General features: G+C 52.9%; 1 protein-coding gene across 1 annotated transcript in view; it reads left to right on the forward strand.

Moving 5' to 3' along the window:
- The window catches only part of CACNA2D4 (calcium voltage-gated channel auxiliary subunit alpha2delta 4), a 199736-nt gene extending 183688 nt beyond the window's left edge, over positions 1-16048 (forward strand). Inside the window, exons 35-40 of the mRNA XM_054168159.1 lie at positions 941-996; positions 2294-2314; positions 8940-9057; positions 14245-14357; positions 15082-15164; positions 15816-16048. Coding sequence (XP_054024134.1) covers positions 941-996; positions 2294-2314; positions 8940-9057; positions 14245-14357; positions 15082-15164; positions 15816-15902 — 478 coding nt within the window. The 3' untranslated portion in view covers positions 15903-16048. The remainder of the gene's footprint in view (positions 1-940; positions 997-2293; positions 2315-8939; positions 9058-14244; positions 14358-15081; positions 15165-15815) is intronic.
- The last annotated feature ends 2672 nt before the right edge of the window (positions 16049-18720 follow it).

An 18720-nucleotide genomic window follows, 5' to 3' on the forward strand; every position in this document is an offset into this window, starting at 1 on the left:
TGCTTCTGCTGGCTTCTGCTGACCTTGGCAGCATTGTTTGGGCTAAGTTCTATCAACCCTCTGCTCTTTCACTTGCTCCTTTGTGTGCAGGGGGTTAGGAGGGAGGCAGGCAGTGGGAAGCTATTAGCAGCTCCCCTGGTCTTTGGCCAGGGGGGTTCTTGTGCTGGTTATAAATTGCAAACACCTTTAAGTATTGCAAAGCCTGTGCATTTTGTGCATGTTCCTTGCCTTTCCTTGTAGGTTGTAGTTTTGCTTGTCAATACAGCTTTCATTTGCTTCCAGCTGGGCTGGGCTGGGCTTGGCTGGCAAATTTGATGTTGGGGGGAAGTTTCAACCCAGCACAGGAAGGCAGGGAGCTCAGGTGTGAGTGATAGCCACGGGAGCAGAGAGCTTGGCTCAAGCTCTGGATTCAGGTTCACCTCAAACGGAGGGGGGGAAATCGGAGTTCAGGCTCAAATTAGGATGAAAAGGTCACTGCTCAGCTTTCTGGGTGTGCAAAAGGGATGGTGTGGAAAAGATCCATCTCTGAGGACCTGAGCATATCGGTGCAGAACAATTCAATGTGACATGCAGCTGTTCCCAAGGAGCCAGAGTACAGCCATCCATGTCTGCTTCTCGGGTGGGTCTTAAGGTGACTGAATGCCCTCAGCCTCAGGGGCTGCTCTGCTCATTCCTTCCTTCACTGGCCAGGCCCCTGCACAGAAAAAGCCCCTTCAGCTATTCCATAGTATAGATCCCATGATACAGAGCTGCACTTTATCATGTGGGGAAGGGAAAAAAACCACCAAACCAACAATTAAAAATAAATACCTCTTGGAGTTCCACTGCCAGCAAATTCATAGTAAACATTTCAGAACTGCTAGTCAGGGGGCAGCAGGGCCAGCTCCCCAGCACCTGCAGGCTGCTTAAAAAGCATCCTCTGTTCTTGCTCTTTTGACAGCTTCCTTTTGGAGTTTAACATGAGTAGCTTCTGGCACTCAGACAACTTGGCAGATGGTGAGTACACAAGAGTCCAGCAGCCCCAGAGTGCGTAAGTGTTACAGCCACTGCATGGGGAAGCCTGGCCTCATGTCAGGATCCCATCCTCTGCCTCACCACCTCTCCCTCCACAGGCACTGGAACAGTGGTGGGATGCTTCCAGATGGGGACCACTCCATCTCCCCTCATTTCCACCCCCACTTAAGGCTGCCATCGGAGTGATGTGTGTGCAGCTCAGAGCATGCTGCTTGCTTTCCTCAGGGCAATTGCCAGGGCAGGAGGAGGCTGTTCTTTCTGAGAAGCCCCGTCCTACATGCAGTGGGATGAAAGAAACCACCAGCTGCAAAGCCTTTTGGTTGGGAAGACTCCCTTCCAGCCTTTGCTGAGGGTGACCTACAGACCAGGACAGAGCTGGGCTGGAGCAAGAGGCTTTGGAGCCCAGCAGGGCTCCCAGCGAGCTAGCCAGAAACCTATGAGATTCAGTAACATTGGGGGTCTTCCTTTGACCACTAAACCCTCACTGGAAGACAGAACATATGGTATTGTACAACAGCTGTGTGCAGTGGGGGGGGGATGACTGGATTTAAACCCACTGACCTGCCCTGCAGGTGCAGTGCTGCCTGCTGAGCCCACCCTGGCAGCCCCTGCGGTCCCATCCCTGCTCCTGCAGGCAGCAGGGTGTATTGATGGCCCTGGGGTGACCAAAAGGAAAGGGTGAGGGGTGCCCTGCAGAGCCATGCAGGTTCCATTATGGCATCCTCACCAGGCCTTTAGCACTAATGATGCTGTTAGTGGAGACAGTGGTACTGTGCCAGCCCTGCTAACCACATCCCTGTGCTGAGGTCTGCTGGTGTCATGGTTTAACAGCCAACCTTCAGAAAGCAGAATTCCCTTCTAGTCAGAGAACCAGCCCAGGGGCTTGGGAAGGTTTAGGTCTCACTCACCTCCTCCAAAAAAGCATCTCCAGAGGTTGCAGCTATCCTCTTACATGACCCTGGCTGCTGCTTAACATGCTGGTGAGGAAGTGCAGTCCCTGTGGCAGTGCAGGAGGGAGACTCTCTGCAGAACAAGCAGCCAGGGAGCTGCTGTGGGTGCTAAATGGCTTCAGTTTGAGGAGATGTGAGGGAAAAGGGAGGGGGTTCTCACTGCTGCCCTGTTCATCACCATTTCCTTTTGTGCTTTCCCCATCTCTCTCCTGTGTCACCTCCATGGCTGCTGTGTGCAAATTCATCCCTTCACTGTGCTGCCATCATGTGAAACTGTCCCATGGCTCCATCTCCACTCTGCATCTGTGTGTGTCATGCAACTTGTCCAGCCAAGGCTGTCTTCCATCACTGTAAGTAGAACCACTTAAGAGCAAGGGGAGGAGAATTTAGCTAGAAATCCCAAACTAGGAAAGACTTTTTTCCACCTTTTGGAGAACAGAGAACTTGAAGAAAGGTGTAATGGGGACAAGGCAGTGCCTGGTCCTGTTTCCCTGCCCTGCAAAGGAGCAGGCATTGCTCAATCAGCTGGCTGAGATGGTGCCAGAAGGTCTGCCACTGAGAAGTCAGTAAAGGAAGGGACACAGTAGCCTCCTCAGTGGCTACACCACCCTGGCACCATGGCACCATGGCATGTCTTTCACTTTGGTTCCTGGCTGCCCTGTTCTTTCAGTTGTTATGCCAAAACCAAAGATCAATCCGTGCCTTCTTGCAGGGAAAATGATGCAGTTCTTCTAGACTAGGAGTGGGTAGATTGAGAGTGGATGTGAGGAAGTTCTTCCCCATGAGGGTGGTGAGACACTGGCACAGGTTGCCCAGGGAGGAGGTGGAAGCCTCATGCCTGGAGGTTTTTGAGGCCAGGGTGGATGTGGCTGTGAGCAACCTGCTGTAGGGTGAGGTGTCCCTGCCCATGGCAGGGGGGTTGGAACTGGATGCTCCCTTGCAACCCTGACAGTTCTGTGATTCTATGTGTGCATAAAACATTCAGTTAGTAAGAGGAAACTTAAGTCTTCTTTTGCACCCCCCCTTGTTTAGCTCCTTCTGATGAATGCCAGCCCGGCTCCAGGGTAATGCAGAGCTCCTTTTGAGCAGTTCAGCTGATTAAGTGTAAGCTCTAGCTCATAAATCTCTCCCAGACAGAATCCAGACTAGGGCTGTGTTTGTATCTCTGTGCTTCCACATCTAGCTTGTATCTGCCAGGGTGCTCCCTGCCCAGCCAGACGCATGTGCGAGACAGAGATAGGGAAACAGTCGGGGAAGAGGAGGGGAAAGGGAGAGTGCCTAAGGATGAGAAAACCTGACTGTCCATATTGGTGGGGGGAGGGGAGCAGGGTGGAGGAATACTACTGGGGCTGGAAGAAATGTTGTTAAGAAGGGACTGTTGATTTTGTGCTGGAGACGTTAGCAGGTTTTTGAGCGCCGGCCAAGGCTGGTGTAGGAAAAAACAACAACAGTTTGCAGAGAAGGAGACATTTTGTGAGAGGGGAACTCAGCACACTTTTACTCAGGCAGGCTAGCAGAGGAATTAAGGGTCAGGGATCTAATGTTTGCCCTCACCTGGTTGCACACCTCTGGGTCTACAGTGCTGAGCTTGTTTGTGCTTCCTAAGTTCTCTTGCTTTCCCGGAAGGGGAGAACTGCCGGTGGTGCATGGACATGATGCATTCAGATGGCACTCACACTGCAAATCTGCTTCTCAGAGGTGGTGAGAAGGCGAGTTTGCTTCCCCAGACTTTTCACTGCTTTCAGCCATCTCATTCCTCTTTGTGTTTGTAAGGGCTTCTGCTTCTCTGGACAGCTTGGAAAGCTTTCCATGAAGCCAAGGCGTGCAGCCTAGGCAGGACTGTGCCTAGAGTTCTGTAGCTCACAAGGTTCTTCTTTGACAGCAGATTGGATGTTGGAAGAAGTTTTTCCCCTCAAGGGTGGTGAGAGACTGTCACAGGTTACCAAGGGAGGTGGTGGAAGCCTCATCCCTGGAGTGTTTCAAGGCCAGGCTGGATGTGGTTCTGAGCAACCTGCTGTAGTGTGAGGGGTCCCTGGCCATGGCAGGGGGCTTGGAACTGGCTGATCCTTGAGGTCCCTTCTGACCCTGACAATTCTGTGAGTCTGTGTCAATGTACAGAGAGGGTTTTTTGCAGGAGAATTGATGAGATGATGTGATCTGCATTTGTAACTGTGTGGCAGGTTTTGCCTCGTGCCCCAGAGTAAAGCCCCTGACCTGGGAGCTCTGTAAGAAAAGATGGGATGCGGCACTTGGTGGCACGGTTTAGCTGATGTTGTGGTGTTGGGCCATAGGCTGGACTTGATGATCTCAGAGGTCTCTTCCAGCCTCAATAGTTCTGTGGTTCTGTGTGATTTATGCTGGTGGGAAAGAGTTCAGAGTCTGGGCTGTGGAGTTCACAGCAAGCCACAGCAGCTGCCTGGGCTGCTCAGAAGGATTTGTTGCCAAACGCCTGACAAAGTCTTTCTTGAAGTGCAGATGGTAGCAATGACAGCCTGGAATTAACTCACTCTTGGCTGTAAAGTTTGCCATTTGTTATCAGCCTCTCTCTGACTGTTTACTAATCCCTGACCAGCAGCCTCTCAGAGTGCTGATAGCACTTTGATGCCCAGCGATTGCGTGCGGAGGCTCAGCCTAAGCGCTCTGCTGCTGCTGTATTTGCTGTGGGCCTCTCTGAACTTCCCAATACTGCTTCAGCTGTGTTGCTTCCAAGCAAATTAAGTGGCAGTAGGCTTAAGCATAATCTCTGTCACAGGTCTTGTCTCTGTGCAGAAGTTAGGAGATTTTTTAAAGCAGCTTCTTTTCATTTAGCCTGGGCCAAGAATCTAATTGCAAATGGGGTGTGTAGGGGACTGTGCCCTGGGACAGGACTGAGAAGGGGCTCTTGGTGCAGGTGGTGAAGTTAGCCTGGGGCAAGATGAACTGCTCACCCAAACACAAATGCAGCTGCTGTGAGTGACTTAGCTCACGCTGCCAGGGGCAAAAGAGCCACCTGAAAGGACTAAACAGAGTGAACTTCCCAATGCTTGCTTCCAGATGCAGTGAGTGCCTGCTCCTGTGAGTGCCACCATGGCATAGTTCAACCCAGGGTCACTTATTTACAGGTCTTTCAGGACCTGTGTCCAGGGCTTAGGTACAGCTCTTGTCCAGCTCTTGTTGGAGCAGCTCTGCTTTGAGGAAAGGCTGAGGGAGCTGGGGGTGTTCAGCCTGCAGAAGAGAAGGCTCCAAGGAGACCTAATAGCAGCCTGCCAGTACCTGAAGAGGGCTACAAGAAGGATGGAGAGAGACTGTTCCCAAAGGCCTGCAGGGACAGGACCAGGGGCAATGGCTTCAAACTAGAGCAGAGCAGATTTAGATTGGATGTTAGGAACAAGTTCTGCACCATGAGGGTAGTGGAACACTGGAACAGGTTGCCCAGGGAGGTGGTTGGGGCTCCATCCCTGGAGATATTCAGGGTGAGGCTGGACAGGGCTCTGGGCAACCTGATCTAGTTGGGGATGTCCCTGCTGAGTGCACAGGGGGTTGGCCTGGATGAGCTTTGGAGGTCCCTTCCAACCCAGCCCATTCTGTGATTCTATGAATCTACGTGTGCAGGTCAGGACAGCAAGCAGTGCTGGCCAGGTTTCCCCTGTGTGGATCATGCAGGCTCTTCAGTTGACTCTCTTTGAGGCCAAGTTCTCCAAGCCTGCCAAGTCCAGCATGACAGACCTCATTGAGCACTGGCTGAGGCTAAGAAGCCTCAAATCTCCTTCCACCCCATTATTTTCCAGGACAATGGTCTCATTTAACTCCTTCCTGCAGCTGGTCCTTCACACCACTGGATTTTATATTGCTTTAAGTCCACCTGTTTTGATGATAGTATAGCAGGCAGCTGAAGCTAGTGAAGGATATCTTTCTTTAGCAGGGACAGGAGAAAAATGAGAACCTGGATGAAGTCAAGACTCTTTGCCACTAAATTATTGCAAGCAGTTGTGCCCCAGCTTTATCAGGGCACCTCAGTGGTCATCACAGCTGTTCTTCTGAGCAAGAACCAGTCCAGTCCTTCACCAACAGCTGTGCTGCAGTGGCATCCTGGCTCACTCAATGCTGTGCATCCAGGGTTTACACAATGGGATGGTTCATGGCTGAGGGACCAAGGTGTGGTCTTGCCATAAGCGTGACTTTAAGGTCAGTCCCAGCCTGGACAGCCATTTCAGAGTTTGGAGCTATTTCCCCAGCCACTAGTACAGCAAATCATGGCAAAGGAGAGGGCTCCTGCTCTGCTTTTCACCCTCCTTTAGGCCACCACTGGCCAGAACACAGCTCCCAGCCCTGGAGCTGATCTGAGCTGGAGAGCCTTTGCAGCTTCTCCCTGTGCAGGGATTCTCTGTGTGTTTCAGCCTTTTCAATGCCCCTGTGACAAGGTCTTCTGCTGCTCATCCCCAACATCCCCAGGACTCTCTGTCCTTGTGACAGGTGCTAATTAGAGGTCTCCCTTAGCAAAAAGGGAAGAGGCTTTTCCCTGCTTCTGCAGTGTGGGTTTGCACAGAGGGACAGCAAATGGTGAGAGAGCACATCTAGGGTTGCTGCTGGACCCTGCAATGATTAATTGATTCAGGCTGAACACAGAACAAGGCATCATGCTGAAACCAAGCCCTGCTTCTGGATCAGTGTAACCATGACACAGGAAGGTAGGTCCCACAGTCTGGGCAGATTTCAGCTGGAGACTGCCTTGCAAGTGACCTTTTTGAGAGCTGAGAAGAAAAGCACAGGACACATCTACTGGGGACTGTGTGGTGCAGAGAGGTGTTTGAGTACTCAGCATGTGGGAGTGCTGGTGGATGAGAAGCTCAACAGGAGCCAGCAGTCAGCACTTGCAGCCCAGAGAGCCAAGCAGAGCCTGGGCTGCAGCAAGAGAAGTGTGGCCAGCAGGGCCAGGGAGGGGATTCTCCCCCTCTGCTCCACTCTGCTGAGACACCTGGAGCTCTGGGGCCAGTTCTGGAGCCTCTATTGCAGGAAGGATCTGGAGGTGCTGGAAGGTGTCCAGAGAAGGGCCACAAGGATGAGCAGAGGGCTGGAGCTGCTCTGCTCTGGAGACAGCCTGAGAGAGTTGGGGTTGTGCAGTCTGGAGAGGAGAAGGCTCCAAGAGACCTTCTTGTGGCCTTCCAGGATCTGAAGGGGGCTACAAGAAAGCTGTGGAGGGACTTTTGAGGGTGTCAGGGAGGGATAGGACTGGGGGGAATGGACCAAAACTAGAAGTGGGGAGATTGAGACTGGATGTTAGGAAGAAGTTGTTCCCCATGAGGGTGGTGAGAGACTGGCACAGGTTGCCCAGGGAGGTGGTGAAAGCCTCATCCCTGGAGGTTCTTAAGGCCAGGCTGGATGTGGCTGTGAGCAACCTGCTGTAGTGTGAGGTGTCCCTGGCCATGGCAGGGGCGTTGGAACTGGATGACCCTTGGGGTCCCTTCCAACCTGACAATTCTATGATTCTATATGGACCTGGGGGAGGCAGCAGAGGGGAGTCTGGGCTGCGGGTCCTGGTTCTTCCTGAGTGTCTTTTGTGGCTGGATTGACACGGTGCAGAGGAGAGCCCGAGAATGTCGTCCGGCTGTTCCCTCTCACTAAAGCTTATTGTTTAGAGAGCTCTGCGGGCTGCCGCTTGCCTGCGTGCTCCTGCAGCGCCCGGGGAGAGGACAGCCCAGCTCTCGGCCAGGGTTTTGTTGTGATGCAAATTATCCGTCAGAATCTCGGATGCCCTCTCGGGGCCGCCTCACTACACGGTTGCTGATTAAACCCCACGGTGCTGCATTCTCCTATCGATCTTCAGCGCTGCTGCTGCTGCTGCAAGGGACAGGCTGCTTGTCCTCCACAGCAGAAGGACTCTTCGCTGCTCCCCCCCTGCTGCAGCCCTGCTGTGTGAATGGAGGGCTGCAGGGTGAGATTTCTGTGCTCGGAACTAAAGCTGCTGGAGCAAACCTGGTTGGATGAGCTGCAATCATCTCTGCCTGAGCAGCAGGGCTCCACATTGCCATCGGGGACATTCCCCTGCGCCCTACAGAGCCAAGGGCTGCCTTGGCTACCTCCAGCTGCAGGAGATAATGGCCAGAGGGCCCAAGGAGGTAGTTTCAGGCAAGGCAGAATTTGCTGAGCTCCTGGAAAGGATTCCTTTGCTTCTCTAGGGAAGCTCAGCGAGGTGCATCAGCTCTTCCTCATCCCCAAATTACTTTGGGAGTCCCACAGAATGTGACTGATGAGTGAGTGGTGGAGCAGCTTCTCTCTGCCTCTGCAGTGGATGGCTCCCTCCAGAAGCCAGCACTGCGCTTAGCTGGGTCTCTGCTGGTCCTCAAGAGGTTTATTCTGCTTCCCTGTGCTCTCAGGCCACATCTCTTTGCTGGCAGGGTTTTCTTTTTCATGTGACCTGTATTCCACCACTCAAATTGCCTGCTGTGGGCTCACACTGAACTGTCAGAGGGCTCAGGAAGGAGCCCTCAGTTGATGGAGACCCCATCATGGACCTGCAGGGGCAGATCCACTGCTGGCCAGCCCAGCTGCAGCTTTGAGTGTTAAAAAGAGTGCATGGACCAGGGCTGGATTAGGCAGGAGGGACTTCATGAAGGCTGCTGCTTCAGTAGATGTCACCCTCGCTTTGAACGTGGGAGCACCCGTGCCCAAATGTCCAGGGGGTCACTGGCGTGCTGTGGTCCCCACAGCTGAGGCTTGGGCAGGGCAGGGCCCAGGCTTGCATGGGCAAGGCAAGTGGGAATATTGGGCACACTGATGGCATAGCCTGGTTTTCCCACACCACCTAGTGGGAGCAGGGCTCACTGCCTGGATACTGCCTGCAGCATCTCCTTCCCTTCTGCCTGCTCTCGGCCGCAGGTGTGGGGACGGGACACACATAGGGCTGCTCCTCCTACCTACATCACCAGCCTGGAGTGCAGAGTGCTCCTGTATGACCCTCTGGCCTTCACGTCTCCCCTTGTCTCCTCCCCACCACAGCTCACAAGCACAAGAAGCACGACACCCTGCAGCCCTGCGACACCGAGTACCCTGTGTTCATCTACGAGCCGGCCATCAAGGAGACCAACGGCCTGATCGACTGTGGAGACTGCCAGAAGTAAGCACTGCAGCTTCCCTTCCCCTGGGGGCTCCCCAGGCTGTGCCAGCAGCACCAGCCTCTGGCAGTGCCCACCGGTGACCACAAAAGGCCATAGGCTTGGGTGTCAGACAGTGAGGTGTTGGAACACTCTCAGAATCCACAAAGCAGTAAGTCAGTAACTCCCAGGTCCTTCTCCATGGGGCTGCTCTCTATCAGATCACCTCCAGTGCAGGCTGAGAGGTGATCTGCTGGAGAGCAGCCCCGTGGGCTGGGAACTGGGAGTCCTGGTGGACAGCAAGTTCTGCATGGGGCAGCAATGTGCCTTGGTGGCCAAGAAGGCCAAGGGGATCCTGGGGGTGCATCCAGAGGAGTGTGTCCAGCAGATCCAGGGAGGTTCTCCTCCCCTCTGCTCTGCCCTGCTGAGACCTCACCTGGAGTATTGCATCCAGCTCTGGGCTCCCCAGTTCAGGAGGGACAGGGATCTGCTGGAGAGAGTCCAAGGGAGGGCTACCAGGATGCTGAAGGGACTGCAGCACTGCCTGGGGAGGAGAGGCTGAGAGCCCTGGGGCTGTTTAGTCTGGAGAGGAGAAGACTGAGAGGGGATCTGATCAATGTCTATCAATAGCTGAGGGCTGGGGGTCAGGAAGGAAGGGACAGGGACAGGGACAGGGACAGCCTCTGCTCACTGTGCCCTGGGATAGGACAAGGGGCAATGGATGGAAACTCCAGCACAGGAGATTCCACCTCAGCATGAGGAAGAACTTCTTGACTGTGAGGGTGCCAGAGCCCTGGAGCAGGCTGCCCAGAGAGGTTGTGGAGTCTCCTTCTCTGGAGCCTTCCCAGCCCTGTCTGGATGTGTTCCTGTGTGACCTGTGCTGGATTCTCTGGTCCTGCTCTGGCAGGGGATTGGACTGGAAGACCTCCAGAGGTCCCTTCCAATCCCTAACCTCCTGTGATCAGATCTGGCTGCTGCTGTGCCTCTGGTGTGGCCACCACTGCACCTGCAGCTCTGGCCACAGAGCAGAGCTGAACTGCCATGCTGGGCAAGGAGGAGATGAAGTGACAAAGTTACTGCTGCTTGGGAAAAGGGGAAATGAATGATGCCCTCTGTTCAGAGGCAGAGGTGGCTGCAGGACAAAGACTTTCAGTACATATTTCCACTCCACATGTTTCAGAAAGGAACTTTCTCTGGTTCGGTTTTGTGGGGTTTTTTTTCACATTTCTGGCAAAATTTTCTCCTTAGAAAGTTGTCCTTTTTTGCAGTGCTTTCACCTTTCCTTTTTCTTCTTTTTATTTTCCCACTTTGCTGGTTTTTTTTTCTACTGGAAAAACAAACAAACAACAAAACAGAGAGGGTTAAAAAGAAACGTTAAGCTGGAAGAAATGAGGTCCACTTTGGGTTCCCCCCCACCCCCCTGTTTTCATTTTGAGAGGGAGCAGTCCAAGCAGGAAGGTCATTGTGTGAAGATGGCAGTGGCAAGGTGACAGAAGGAAGAGTTTCCCCTGCATCACCTTTTCCTCCTTGAGGCATCAAAAGAGATCTGACTGGAAAATCCTTCTTAAAAAGGAAACCAAAACACACCTCAGCCCTACCTAGTCTGACTTCAGCTGCAGAAAAGCCTTCAAGGCTAGGAACACAGCCTCTGCTAGTCAGCATGAGCTTAGGACACCAGGCCTTGCCCAAGCCTGGTTTTAGAAGGGATTGTAGGTTTGGAGACAACAAGGCCTTGTTGAATCTCCCTGCTTCTAGTTTTGCTCCATCCCCCCCAGTCCTATCACTCCCTGACACCCTCAAAAGTCCCTCCCCAGCTTTCTTGTAGCCCCCTGCAGATACTGGAAGGCCACAATTAGGTCTCCTCAGAGCCTTCTCTTCTCCAGGCCTTGCCCAAACCTTGTTTTAGGAGGGACTGCAGGTTTGGAGAGCCTTGTGTAGCTCTGGGCTGAGCCAGCAGTGGCCCTGCTGCTGTGGCCCTGCTGCTGTGGCCCTGCTGCAGTGGCCCTGCTGCTGTGGCCCTGCTGCAGTGGCCCTGCTGCTGTGGCCCTGCTGCAGTGGCCCTGCTGCTGTGGCCCTGCTGCTGTGGCCCTGCTGCTGTGCTCAGCTGTGCTGCACAGATCACCAGCACCGGTGCAGCCTGGGGCTCAGCCCTGCTTGCTTGCCAGCACTGCCACAGGACCACAGCCTGATAGAATAGAATAGAATAGAATAGAATAGAATAGAATAGAATAGAATAGAATAGAATAGAATAGAATAGAATAGAATAGAATAGAATAGAATAGACCAGGTTGGAAGAGACCTTCAAGATCATCGTGTCCAACCTATCATCCAACACCACCTAATCAACTAACCCATGGCACCAAGCATCCTGTCAAGCCTCACCCTGAACACCCCCAGCGATGGCAACCCCATCACCTCCCCAGGCAGCCCATTCCAGTGGGCAATCACTCTCTCTGTGTAAAACTTCCTCCTAACCTCCAGCCTAAACCTCCCCTGGCACAGCCTGAGACTGTGTCCTCTTGTTCTGGTGCTGGTTGCCTGGGAGAAGAGACCAACCTCTGCCTCACTACAACCCCCCTTCAGGTAGTTGTAGAGAGCAATAAGGTCACCCCTGATAGGGCTGGGAAGGAACCTCTGGAGATCATGGAGCTGCCATCCATTGCCCCTCGCTGTTTTACTTCCTACTTTTGGTTGCTTATTACAAAAACATTTTTACTCTTTTAACCTTTCTTTCTTTTTTTACTTTTTTCTTTTACTTTTTTACTCCCTTTTTAACTTTTTTACTTCTTTTACTTTTTAATATCATTTTTTTACTATTTTCACTTTTTACATTTTTTCTTTTTTCTTTACTGGTTCACTTTTTTACTTTTCAAACTTTTTTACTCCTCAACTTTTTTAACTTTTTAATTTTTACTTTTTAACTTTTTTTACTTTTTAACATTTTTAACGTTTTTAATTTTTAACTTTTTTCTTTTTTTACTTTTTCACTTTTTAACATTTTTTACCTTTTTTACTTTTTTACTTTTTTTCTTTTTTACTTTTTTATATTTTTACTTTTTTATATTTTTAACTTTTTAACTTTTTTTACTTTTTAACTTTTTCACTTTTTACTTTTTTTACTTTTTAACTTTTTTACTTTTTAACTTTTTTTACTTTAACTTTTTTACTTTTTTTACTTTTTAACATTTTTAACTTTGAAACTTTTTTACTTTTTAACATTTTTTACTTTTTAACTTTTTAACCTTTTTTTACTTTAACTTTTTACTTTTTTAACTTTTTAACTTTTTTACTTTTTTTTACTTTTTAACTTTTTTTAACTTTAACTTTTTTACTTTTTCACATTTTTTACTTTTTAATTTTTTAACTTTTTTTTACTTTAACTTTTTTACTTTTTAACCTTTTTACTTTTTTTTACTTTTTAACTTTTTTACTTTTTTTACTTTTTAACATTTTTTACTTTTTAACTTTTTAACTTTTTTTTACTTTAACTTTTTTTACTTTTTAACTTTTTAACTTTTTTTACTTTTTAACTTTTTTACTTTTTAACATTTTTTACTTTTTAACTTTTTAACTTTTTTTTACTTTAACTTTTTTTACTTTTTAACCTTTTTACTTTTTTTTACTTTTTAACTTTTTTACTTTTTTTACTTTTTAACATTTTTTACTTTTTAACTTTTTTACTTTTTTTACTTTTTTGCTTTTTTGCTTTTTAACTTTTTTTCTTTTAAACTTTTTTACTTTTTAACTTTCTTTACTTTTTTACTTTAAAACTTTAACACTTTTTTCACTTTTTTTACTCCTTTTTTTAACCTTTTTTTTTACTTTTTTAACTTTAAAAAACCCCAAACTTTTTTGTTGCTCTACTCTGTCAGCAGTAGCCAGTGTGTCCTGCTGGCTCCTCCATAGCCACAGGAGCAGCTGCAGCCTCTGGATCCTGGGTGCATCTCTCTCTGTGCAGTGCCCCAGGGAGACAGGAGACCCAGCACAGGCTCTGTGGAGCATTAGGCAGTGTCCCACTCAGGCACCCAGGCTTTCCTGAGCATATTTTACAAGATCAAGGTGGTTCCCAGTGCAGTGAGGACAGGGGCACAGACTTGGCTTGCAGATGAACATATGCAGCACAGAATCATAGAATTACAGCGTTGTCAGGGCTGGAAGGCACCTCAAGGATCAGCCAGTTCCAATCCCCCTGCCATGGCCAGGGACACCTCACACCACAGCAGGTTGCTCACAGCCACATCCAGCCTGGCCTTACAAACCTCCAGGGACGAGGCTTCCACCACCTCCCTGGGCAACCTGTGCCAGTCTCTCACCACCCTCATGGGGAACAACCTCTTCCAACATCCAATCTGAATCTCCCCATTTCTAGTTTTGCTCCATCCCCCCAGTCCTGTCACTCCCTGACACCCTCAAAAGTCCCTCCCCAGCTTTCCTGTAGCCCCCTTCAGATACTGGAAGGCCACAATTAGGTCTCCTTGGAGCCTTCTCTTCTCCAGACTGAACAACCCCAACTCCCTCAGTCTGTCTCCATGTGAGAGCAGCTCCAGCCCTCTGCTCATCCTCGTGGCCCTTCTCTGAACACCTTTCAGCACCTCCAGATCCTTCCTGTAATAGAGAGTCCAGAACTGGACACAGTGCTCCAGGTGTGCTCTCACCAGAGTGGAGTAGAGGGAGACAGTCACCTCCCTGGCCCTGCTGGCCACACTTCTCGTGCTGCAGCCCAGGCTCTGGTTGGTTTCTTCTGTTTCATACTGCAGTAAGATGGCACTGAGCAGAGCTCTGCTCCTTGCAGGACCCCACGGTGCATACATCCATAGTTATACATGGAATGGGCACTGCACACCTGATGGAGCCAGGCCTTCTCAGGTGTCATCTGCTGTGACATGCTGCCTCATCTGGGGAGGGCTTGTGATGGGTTTGGGTTATTGTTTGGTGGGTTGGGTTTGTGGTTCAGTTATGACTCTTGTGCCTAGCATGGTGGTGCACATCTGAGCCAGCTGGTGGCTTGCTGAGGCCAAAAGGATGTGCTACTGCCACCTCCCTGCTGTGTAGAGATGCTCACCGTGTCTCTCCCCTGCTTTCTGCTGCTGTCCTCTTTCTGTTGAGCCCTGGCTTGTTTGGATGTCTTTGCTGTGGGCCAGGTGGGGCTGCTGACCTGGCTCTGCAGAGGGAGGGAAGGGCTTTCCCCCACCTGCTGTTTTCTCTTGCAGGATGTTTGTGGCACAGCAGATCACCAGCAGCAACCTGCTGCTCCTCGTCACAGATGCTACCTGCGACTGCAGCATCTTCCCACCTGTCCTGCTGGATGTGAAAGAGGTCAAATATATCCTTCCACAGGCAACAGGGACATGTGGTTCCACAGACCCTTTACCACCATGGCTGCTAGGGTAGAAAACGTTCTCCAGAGGTAACTTCCATGGAGCTTGAGTGCATGACCTCACTCGTGGGACAGGTGGGGAGAGAGAGGTGGAGCAGGCAGGGCTGTAGTGCAGGGGAAGGCAGGTTGTGGGTTTGCCTTTCAGCCCTCCCCAAGAAGCAGCCAGCCTCCACTGGCCAGGCTGATGTGCTGTATAGAGGTGAGGGTGGGACAGGCCAGACCAAAGGGTCACTGCTGGAGTAGGTGCAGCTCTCTAACAGTGTTCTCTGGTGCTTCTGTAGCTCATACCCGCTGTGTCCTCACCCCTCCCTCCTCGTAAGGCTGGTGACATTGTTCAGCTGCCTGTCAACCCTTGCTGCCTTTAACCCTTGCCAGCAGACTCGCCCTTGCCTTGTCCCCCAGGCTGTGCAGTGTCACCCACATCACTTGCCTCAGGGCCCGGGGAGGCTGTGTGGCGTTTCACAGAATCACAGAACGTTAGAGGCTGGAAGGGAGCGACAGAGATCATTGAGTCCAACCCCCCCTGCCAAAGCAGGATCACCCAGGGTACCCTGCCCAGGAGTGCATCCAGGTGGGTTTGGAAAGTCTCCAGAGGAGACTCCCCAACCTCTCTGGGCAGCCTGCTCCCCTGTTCTCTGCCCGCTGCCGCCTGTCCTTAACATCCTGGCACATAACGCCTCGGTGAAGTGCGAGCGGATGCGGTCCCAGAAGCTGCGGCGGCGGCCGGACTCCTGCCACGCCTTCCACCCCGAGGTACGGCGGGGCGCTGCGGGGAGCGGGGGCACAGCAGGGGCTCCCCCGGGCACGCCTGCCCCGGGCACACGGCGGCTCTTGCACCGCTGCCTGTGCGCAGCGCACGCCTCGTCCTGCCGGCTGCACCCCGGCACAGCCCCCCAGGGGCTCCCCAGCAGCAGGACAGCCGTGGCGGTGCCCCCCCCAGGGGCTCCCCAGCAGCAGGACAGCCGTGGCGGTGCCCCCTGGGAAGGGCTCCAGCTCGGGCAGGACAGGGCTGCTGGATTGCCCTGGGGAGTTTGCCTGCCGCTAGAGACTCAGTTCCTGTAAGCAGCCCTCGGTGCGGCTTTGCCGAGGGTGAGCTGGCAGGAGCTGGGGCCAAGCGTGGGAGGCAGCCCCTGCCCTGCCGGGCCAAAAGCAGGCACTAGGACCTGCTCCCGGGCAGGGGGGCTGGAAGGAGCCGCAGGAGGCATGTACAGGCAGAAGCCGATCCTGCTGCAGCCTCCAAGGCTGAGGGATGGGTTTCAGGGTACGGGGCAGAGCCTGGCAAAAGCCAAGGAGGCAAGTGGCCTCCTAACGTGCGGGTGCCCACTACGGCTTGTGGGCATCAAACCATCAAATCCCTTCCCTTTGCCACGCTGGAGGTAAGCAAGAGGATGATTTCTCTCCCAGGAAAACGCCCAGGACTGCGGTGGTGCCACTGAGGTCTCTGTCTCGCCGACGCTGCTCCTCCTGCCGCTGGCCCTGCTCCTACACTGACGCTGCCTGCAACGACTGCTGCTGCCTGCAACGACTGCTGCTGCCTGCAACACGGCCTGGGCAGCAGACACCCAGCAGGGAGCGGCTGCCGGGGGGCACAGCGGCAGTAGGGGAGGGGATGGGCACACACACCATGGCAGGAGGAGAGGAGGTGCATGCACTGGCAGGAGGGGAGCAGGTGGGCACACAGGCACTGGCAGGAGGGGAGCAGGTGGGCACACAGGCACTGGCAGGAGGGCAGCAGGTGGGCACACAGGACATTGTAGCCTTCAGCCAGGGTGATGCCAACAGCAGAAGCTGTTCCCTCCTTGAAAGGTTGGAGCAAAAGGCCTGGGCAAGGGCTGGCAGTGTCAGCTCCCAGCAAATCACCTCCTGAGCTGCTGCTCCCAGCCACCAGCTCTCGGCTGATGAGTTCCCACACGAGGTCATGGGCACAGCTGGTATTTCACCATCACTCTGCCTGCCATGGAGCCACGTTGGGGTGGCTGGCCCAAGAGGCAGAGGGCTTCATGGGGCAAATCTTGCTTTAGGAGTACAGGACAGGGGATGCTGCCTGCTAGTCCCTCAGTGGAAGCTGACCTGAGTCTGGAGCAGCCCAGGCACAGCCCTGTCAGAGCAGAGCCCTCAGTGGATTCCAGTATGGAAGAAACATCTCCTGGTCTTGGTGGTGGTCCTTGACTGGGACCCCAGGGGCAGGACACAACAGCTGACATGAACTGCTCTCATGTAACACAAAACTGGCACAGCTTGAGTAGTTAGCTGCAGATATGACACCTCTGCCAATGAGACCCTCCTGGCACTGCTGGCACAGCAGCCAGACTCCTGCCTAGGTGTGCAGGAACCCCTTTGGGTTAGGTGTGACCCACTGAAAGAGGAGGTGCCTGCTGCTGCCTGCTGCCTGCTCCTGCTCCCTGCTAGGTTCACTGCAGAAGCAGGTGAGAAGTGGGCACCTTTCCCCTCAGGGCACTGCCCTGCAGGAGCAGCTGAGGACTGGGCACTTCTTCCCTCAGGGCACTACCCTGCTCATGGAAGCTGCCCTTGGTCGTTCTAGAGCAAGGAGCCCCCTGCTCTGAGCCTGGCATTCCCAGCTGGTAGGCACAGGCTGTGTCTCACAGGGCTTTATGGACACTGGGTGGAGAGCACTTCTCTCTCTCTCTCTCTCTGTTTTTTGTATGAACTGCTCCACCCCCTCCCATTAAAAGCAAATATATGACATATTTTAAATAGATACTTCAGTCTCAGCATGTCATGTTTGGTGCTCATAGCCCTAACTACATCCCAGAAACCTCCCTCCCTGGGGATAGGATGTGGGCAGAGGGACTGCAAGCACAGCTGGACTGGCCTGGCCAGCAGGGATGTGCCAGGAACTCGTGGGAATGCCAGCTGGAACACCAGCTCCTGGGCACTGCAGCACTGTTTTTAGCCAAGCTACAGGAAAGAGGCCCTCTGGCCATGCAGCACCCAGCCAGCTGCAGCCCAGAGCTCTCTGCACCAGCAGGGTATGTGCCAGGGCTAGAGGTGCCACAGCCAACAGCTATTGGCAGATGCAAAGAGCTCATCTTGAGCTCTGCACCATCCCTGTCTGTAGCCAGCCCAGCATCTGTGGGCACACCGTGGTGGCACCACAGGAGGTGGCTAGCAGGCCAGCAAGGCAGAACCTTGCCCTGACCTCCTCCTCCTAGGCCAGGTAGGCCATGCTGGGAGTCCCCTGCATCCCCCTGGGACCCTTGAAAGCTGCCTGGGATGTCTCACCAACCTGACACCCACTGCAGGGCTCCTCACTCACTGCCTGACAGCAGCACTGCCCACACTGGCACCCTGCACACATGCTGGCTGTGGCAAGCCTCAGCAAGTCCCACAAGCCACCTCTTGCTGCAGCCACCACCGCCAGAGTTCACAGGACCACAGGATGTTAGGGGTTGGAAGGGACCTCCAAAAGGTCATCCAGGCCAACAGCTCTGCAGCTGCTGCCCTCCTACCCATGCTGCAGGGTTTCAGCTGGGGATTAGGGCTGTGAAGCCAGAAGGCAGCTAGCAGTCAAGAGGTGCTCTGATGGATCTCCAGAGGACAGTGGCCCCCTGCAAGCGGGCAAGGGCAAGGCCATGGCCCCCAGTCACCCGAGGCAGGGCCACTCTGGGGGTGCCCCACTCCTGCAGCACAGCTCTCCAGCCTCTGGCTGCATGGCCATGGCAGGAGGTCTCTCATTGTGCTCCTCCACTGGGCTGCACCCTTTGCTCCCACTCTGCCCCTGCCCTTGCACCCAGAGCTTGACAGGGATGCCCTAAGCATCCCTCCTCAGCCAGGTCCTGTATGGAAGGATGAAGAGGACCCCAAGGTTTCAGAGAAGCTCCAGCAGCACCATTTGGGCAGTGCTAGTCACCCCTCTGTGGGACTCTTCACTGTCCAGGGAGAGAGTGCAATTTATAACCCCACTCCCAGGCTTGCTGCAGGACTGGAAACCCCAGTGGGTGTGCTTGGCCACTCTGGCTGCTCCCCTGGGAAGGCAGCACACACACACTGCAGCACCCAGTTCTCCTCCTCCTCCTTACCCAGTGTTTAGAATGCAAGCCCAGCCCTTTCCTTCCTGCGGTGCTGCTGGTGCGCAGTGGGATGAGCTGCCCCCAGGTATGGTTTTAGCCTCGGAAGGCAAGCAGCTTGCTTGGGTTTTGTCAGTAAGGCAGACTCCAGGCACACCTACCCATTTCTGGGCTCCAAGCTGGAGTTGAGCAAACCCTGCCACATGCCCTCCTCACCCAGCAGAGAGAGTAGTTTGTGTCCCTGCAGTGAGACAAAACCTCTCAGGAAGAGCAGCTGCTCA

Source organism: Dryobates pubescens, chromosome 15 (genome assembly GCF_014839835.1).
Source record: "Dryobates pubescens isolate bDryPub1 chromosome 15, bDryPub1.pri, whole genome shotgun sequence".
Classification (NCBI taxonomy): Eukaryota; Metazoa; Chordata; class Aves; order Piciformes; family Picidae; genus Dryobates; species Dryobates pubescens.